This window comes from Nematolebias whitei, chromosome 2, assembly GCF_014905685.2.
Source record: "Nematolebias whitei isolate Nwh7 chromosome 2, NemWhi1, whole genome shotgun sequence".
NCBI lineage: Eukaryota > Metazoa > Chordata > Actinopteri > Cyprinodontiformes > Rivulidae > Nematolebias > Nematolebias whitei.
In genome coordinates, this window is record NC_056499.1 from 13240370 (window position 1) to 13247358 (window position 6989).

The 6989-nt window shown below is 43.5% G+C and overlaps 1 protein-coding gene across 1 annotated transcript in view; it reads right to left on the reverse strand.

Annotated features, from left to right (window-relative positions):
- Nucleotides 1-6989, reverse strand: part of LOC119429240 (WASP homolog-associated protein with actin, membranes and microtubules) — a 19359-nt gene that overhangs the window by 9362 nt on the left and 3008 nt on the right. The window contains exons 2-5 of the mRNA XM_037696913.1: nucleotides 6418-6591; nucleotides 6004-6154; nucleotides 5720-5889; nucleotides 277-484 (exon numbers count right to left, since the gene is read on the reverse strand). Of these exons, the coding sequence (XP_037552841.1) occupies nucleotides 277-484; nucleotides 5720-5889; nucleotides 6004-6154; nucleotides 6418-6591 (703 nt within the window). The remainder of the gene's footprint in view (nucleotides 1-276; nucleotides 485-5719; nucleotides 5890-6003; nucleotides 6155-6417; nucleotides 6592-6989) is intronic.

Genomic DNA, 6989 nt, shown 5'->3' on the forward strand with positions numbered 1-6989 from the left:
CCCCCCCCCCCCCCCCCCCAGTCGACAACTGTCAGCACTGATGTAGTGCAAAGTTAGCGGCGTGCAATACAGACATGCTAGTTAAAAAGCTACAGCAGTAGCGCTCTGTTTCCCTCATGCTGAGCCGGAAGAGACGAGTGTCCTGCCAAGGCAAGTAACCTCAGAGAAACGCTGTGTTTTATAGAAGTGATTGAACATTCAGTTTACTGGAAACACTGAAATCATCTCATCAGATCCAGGAGACAGATTGTGCTCACCACATCTTCTTAATCTCACCTTTAATCTGCCGCCTCAGGGTTTCTATCTGAGCCACCAGCAGCTGCTCCTCGCTCTTCAGGATCTCAAACTTGGTGTCATAAAGTTCCAGCTGGGTCTCGTAGAACTGCAGCTCTAGCTGGTCCACAGAGTCCTGCTGCTGTCCATCCTCAAATGCAGACCTGGGCTCAGATCTCCGGTCCTGGACGCTTCCTGACAGGTTCTGCAGCTACACAGAAACAACAACAAAACATCAAAATGTGCTGTTTTTAAATGACGACTTCGTCTGAGTGAGAAAAAGCTCAAAAAACTAATCTGGCCTGATGTGATTACAGCCAGACCTGTAGATTTAAGAAATCATTTAAAGAGACCGGTTATCCATAAACAAAGAAAACATGGAAGAGTGGTGAAGCCCAGGAGGTCCCAGAAGGACTCAGAACATCTACAGGCCTGCAGATGTCACTCGGCTCAGCTGAGGTCAGAGGTCACGATTCAACAAAAAAAAAAAAAAAAAAAAAAAAAGGCTTCCAAGGTAAAAAAAAAAAACATTGGGCAAAAAAATCAGACCTGTCACACATTCACCTAAAAACCGTTTTGGAGTTCAGGACCAGAGGGGAGGGTAGGAACATAGACCGACCAGTAAACAGAAAGCTTTGCCTTACAGCTCAGCTCCCTCTTCACCACAATGGACCGGCACAGAGTCCACAATACTGCAGACGCTGCACTGATCCGTCTGTCCATCTCTCGCTCCATTCTTCCCTCACTGAGAACAAACCCAGAGATTCTTGACCTCCTCCGCTTGAGACAGAACCTCAACCTGGAGAGGACAGTCCACCCTCTGATTCAGGACCAGGGCCTCAGGTCTGAAGATTCTGGTCCTCATCCCTGCTGTGAACCGTGTGTGTGTGTCTTGTTTCATCTAATCGCTGCATTGAAACACGTCATGCCCACATGTCAAACACGGCAGTGGTAGTGTGATGGTCTGGGGCTGCTTTGCTGCTTCAGGAGCTAACAGCTCATGTTTGATGGAACCGTGAGTTCTGTAAGTGAGAGATCCTGCAGGAGAACGTCACGCCATCCAGTTATTTTACTTTTCCTCACAGGACCAGTTGGTTTGGACAGACCGTTTTCCCTTTTAATAACTAAAGACTGATATTAACATGCGTTTGATGTAAGGGTGACAAAAAAACAACAACCAAGAACAGGAAGTATGGAGGTGAATTCTTCTGTCCAGCTCTGAACTTTACCAGGTCATAAAACAAACAGAAGCGTGATCCACCTGAGGACACTTTTAATCAGGTACTGGTGTGATGGACTGAGCTGGAACAAACCACTGCCTCCAGTGTTGTGTCAGTAAAATAAAACATGCTGGATGTTTAGTTTTGGGTCTTATAGTCTGGATATGATTAAAAAGTTTCAGCGTTGATCCTTTCCCTCATATTTTAACATCACGACTCGAGTGACAACAGAGCTGGACCCTTCAGCTCGCAGAGGATCTTCGGCTGCTCTTCTCAGTGGATTGTCTTAAGAGGTGTTGAGCAGAAGAAGGGCCCTGAGCAGAAATCAATTTTCATGACTCTCCAGAGGCGATTAATGGAAAAGGTTCTGGCTCAGTGACCTCTGGACGCTCACAGAGCTGTTTTCTTGGCCCTGAGCTCAGATTTATCGTCTGGTTAGAAGATGAACCAGTCTTTGGTTGCTTGAAGCCAGTTTTTATTACAAATGTCTCTGGTCTTTGCAGCTTGATGATACGTTGTTAAGTTTTACCGTTGCCTGGTTTACTCCAAATATGGAGCTTAAACTGAAACACAAAGTTATTGCTTCATTTCAGCAGAAGAAACATTATTAAATATTTTATGAAACTCGTAGGAAGTAATAACTGAATGAACATCAACAGCAGATTAGCATTTGGAGTCAACCCATTTAAAGATGGCTGCCACAGCTAATCTACTCGCATCTCATATTTGTGACCCGTCGCACCGAACAGAGGACGGTGTCGTGAGATACTCAGGTTTGGTGCACTGGTAGAAACATTTGTGGGAATTGGATTTTGTCAAATCTGAATCTTTGCTGAATAAATCGTCTCTGGGTCCCTTAAATGAAATATATAAACTTAAAGAATGTTTTGAAGCACTTGTCTGAGCAGTACCAACAACCAATGATGATTATGAGAAAAAAAAAAAGCTCTAAAGTTGTTGCTACATTCATTGCAAGCCAGCAAAGCTTTTTGTCCTTCCAGTTGAGAAAACCTGACATTTAAATACGATTTGATGTTTTCTCTTTCAAATGACGTCAAGAAATCCTCAGAAAATGCTAAAAACAGGAATCAGACCCATTTTCCAGGAGTTATCCTGATGGATCCAGACAAGTCTGTGGAACCGCTCTTGATAGTTTAGGATGATCCAGGAATCAAAATGTAGCCTGGAATCTGAAAATGGGCTTCCCGGTAGTTTAGTTTGACCAAATATGACTTAACCCTCGGTTTGGAGTGACGGGTCACTTTCATACAACAGACTCTCAGTTTCATCATCAGGTTTAATGATGGTGGCGACAGAAGAGAAAATGATGACTATATGATGTCATCACTATTGATCTCATCATCATCCTCCTCCCAGCACTGAACAACATCACAGGTTTTCTAACATCATGTAGCCCTAATTACTCAAAATGACAGATGATGAGATGAGGGTTATGTGGTAGAGCCTGAGAGGCCTCCCAACACATACTTTGATCATACGTTGATCATACGTTGATCATACGTTGAGCACTAACACATCCTGTAAGACAGAGCGGGCAACATTTTCTCCAGAGGGTCAAATCAAGCTATTTAAAGTGAAGGGCTGCATGGAGAACCTCAAGCGGAGGAGGTCAAGATCTCTGGTTTTGTTCTCAGTGTGGGAAGAATGGAGCGAGAGATCAGCAGACAGACCAGTGCAGCTTCTACAGTATTACGGACTCTGTGCCGGTCCGTTGTGGTGAAGAGGGAGTTGAGTTGTAAGGAGAAGCTCTCTGTTTACTGCTCAGTCTACGTTTCTACCCTCAACTGAGGTCCTGAACTCTGTAGAGACTGAAAGAACGAGACACGGATCCAGGAGGTCTGAATGAGTTATCTCTGTAGGGTAGCTGGACTCTCTTTAGAGATAGGGTGACAAGTTCAGTTCTCCAGGAGAGACTCGGAGTAGAACCGCTGCTCCTCCACATCGAGACGAGGTTCAGACATCTGGTAAAGATGGACTCTGGGCGCCTCCCTAGGGAGGTGATTTGGACATGTCCGGCTAGGAGGAGATCCTGGAGAAGACCCAGGACACACTGGAGAGACCGTCTCTGCTGGTCTGGCAACACCTTGGAGTCCTCCCAGAAGAGCTGGAAGAAGAGGCTGTGGAGAGAGAAGTCTGGACCTCCCTGATCCTGCTGCTGCCCCCGAGACCGGACTTTGAAACAAGCGGAAGATAATCTGGAAGACTTTTATCCGTCACTTTTGCTTGTTGTAGTGTAGTTAGAGTGCCTGATAACAACATGTCTCCTCAATACTCTGAGAATATAAGACATACTTTCTGTAATCTGGCTCTTGTGACAATATATTACTTGGCTTAAATATGGCAAACATTATAATAAAACACGTTTGCTTCTTGGCGTCTTTACAGTTAAGTCTAGTTCTGGAAACTCAACAACTAAAAAAAAAGTAGTTTATCTTAATCCAAATGTTTTTGATGGATTCGTCAAATATGTTTTTTTTTTAATTGCTAGAGTGCAGGTTTTCATGAACTTTTATTAAAAGTGATTTTCCTTTTCAATTTTGGATATCAGGGGCCGGATGGACATTGTCCAAAGGCCACGTTTGGCCCTCGTCTGCTATAAGGTGTGGCTGTGGTGGCCATCCTGGATTAAAACTCTGTCATGAAAGGCAGCGAGTGATATTCAAAGATGTTTTTTTTTTGTTTTATGCTCAGGATATTCAGGAAAAATGTATACCGTTTCTCTCAACTTTTAATAGCGCAAATAGATTTAGATAAAAAAGCAAGAATGTATACATTACCGTATGTTTTGGACTATAAGGCGCATTAACTGAAACAAAACAGTCGAATAAGTCAAACTTTATTCAGCTCATTCACAATAACCACATAAAATCGGTTTGAGGTCAGTAAGCATAACCAGAATTAATACATAAAGTGCACCTGATTATAAGGCTCCCTGCTGATTTTTGAGAAAATTAACGGATTTTAAGTGCGTCTTATAGGCCGAAAAAAATACAGTATATACAGCAAGTGGACTTCCAGTTGTTGTTTTCAGTCGTTCCAGGATCGGGGGGTAGAGGGTGTAGGTGTGGCACAGAGTTCAGCGTCCTGACAGTTTGGTGCATGAAGCTGTTCTGCAGTCTAGAGAGCGCCCGGAGGCTCTTGTACCTTTTCCCTGAAGGCAGCAGGTTGAGGCGATATGGATTCCTTCAAGATATTCCAGGCCCTTCATTTAATACCACGGAGCTCCCTGTGCTCTTATGAACCTTCAAAGGCGCACAATGTTTTCTCAGATATGCACGTTGGCTGCAGATAGACCAATTCACTCTTAAAACTGTTTTTATCCAACAGCCATGACTTGTCAGGTAGACTGAGCACAAAAAGACTCAGATCAAGGAGAGCAAACAGCTTAATGTTGATCCTCTGACCTCGAGTGGTCGAACAAGGCGGATTTTGAAGTTGCAAAAATATTACTAAAATAAAATTATGTCTTAAAGTACTGCGTCTGAATATAAATTATCATCTGGTTTTAAAAACAGCCTAAATGTGTTCAATGTATGAATGTGTGAACACACACACAAACGCACACGTTTTATACATAAAAGGTGTCACGCTGTGAAATCTGCAGCGCACTGCCCCATTCATCAGATTCACGGTGTTTTCGGCTCCACCGGCACAAAAATTCTGCGTAGGTGAGGCTCAGTGATCTCATTAGAAAGACTCCGCGCCACCGACTCGTGCTGATCTCACAGAGGTGGCTGCTTCCAGCATCCTCAGGTCTGATTTAAAACGATTAATCAGATGAATAATGCAGCAACGTTAAGGTGGAGAGGAAGGTGTTCTCCTTTTCCGTCCAAAAATAATTAAAAGAAAACAGGTTGCTATGCACAGCGTGGCACCAAACCTGCTGCAGCTTCACATCATGTGATCCGAACACACCGACACGCTCACTTATTCATGCACGAAGGGGTTTTTTTTATATCAGGGGCTGTTCTCTGGGTTTTTAGAGCTTTATAAATAGATCAAAGAACCTCAGCAGCCAGAGATTCACACAGATTCAGACCAGAACAACAAACAAAACACCCAGTGGGCCCAAGATCACCATTAACAACCAACACCAACAGCAGCTGGCATGGTAGTGCAATAAAAAACATGTTTCCAGACTCCAACATGTTAACCCGAGTTGGACCGGCTCATTACAGAACGATGAGAACAGCTGTGTGACGTACCCCGTCTTTAATTGTCTCCTTCCTGCGACTGAGACACATCTCCGTCGCTCGCATGTGCTGCAGGGTTTCTTTAGCTAACAGGAAGCGTAGCTTCTCCAGTCTGGGAGCTGCAGACGCCCAGGCAGCAGGTCCAAAACGACGCTTGTCCTCCTCCATCTGTTTTACCATACCTGCACAAGAACATAAAGTCCAAATAGACCCTGCTAAAATGTTTTCCATTTTATGAAACCCCAGAGTTAATAATGACACTCGTAAATCAAATAAATAAAAACAACAACGTATACCAGCCAAAGCCTTTGAAGTCTGTGCAAAGTAGTTGACAGTGATGTCCTGAATGGAGGCGGCTGCGTCTTCTGCTTTCATTCTCCACTCCTCAGCCTCCTTCTCCAGAGCTGCGATTCTCTTAGGACCCAAGTCCTCAAACTCCAAAGATTTCTGCAGAAATACACACAAAAAAAAAGAAAACACGGGACAGTTTACACTCTGTGATCTGTTCCAGGGTTTTAAAAAGCTCAGAAGCATTTCATGTTTATTCAGAATAAGTTTAAATAAAAGAAAAAGGAGATGAAACATAAACAAACTGAATAATCCTGAGTAGTCTGGTGAAATGTATCATACAGGATTTAAAATCTATGTTGAGCCTTGGTTTGTATAAGGAATGCAGCACAAAGTTTCACTTTCATCATGAGACTATTTACCAGAATCTCCATCTTGTACAGGCTGGCCAGTTCTCTCATGTCTCTGAAAGGCTGCAGCAGGTACTGGAAGAAGCTGGTGGCCACAGTCACAAGGTCCTGGTAGGCCCGGTCTTCGTCTTCGTAGATGCTGAGCAGCGCCACCATTCGGTCTGATCTGCTGTGACTCTGGAGCAGCTGAAGACACAAACCGTAAAAACATTCCTGCAGGAGTTGATTCTGAGCTCAGTGACACTTCTGTTTACCCTCTGACTGCTCAGACCAATTACAAATATTTACAAGGAGAAATTTTCTTTGACTGTCAAACGCAGATAGTGTCATTACTTTAAGTACACAAATATCAGGCCGAAAAGCCTCAAACTTTAACACAACTTGAAAACTGCCTGAAAACTGCTTGAAAAAAGAATGAAAACAGTCTGAAAGTAGCCTGAAGAAAGACTGAAAACAGTCTGAAGAAATCCTGAAATTAGCCTGAAAACAGTCTGAAAGCAGCCTAAAGAAGGCCTGAAAACGGTCTAAAATTAGCCTGAAGAAAGTCTGAAAACAGCCTGAACAAAGCATGAAAACAGCCTGAA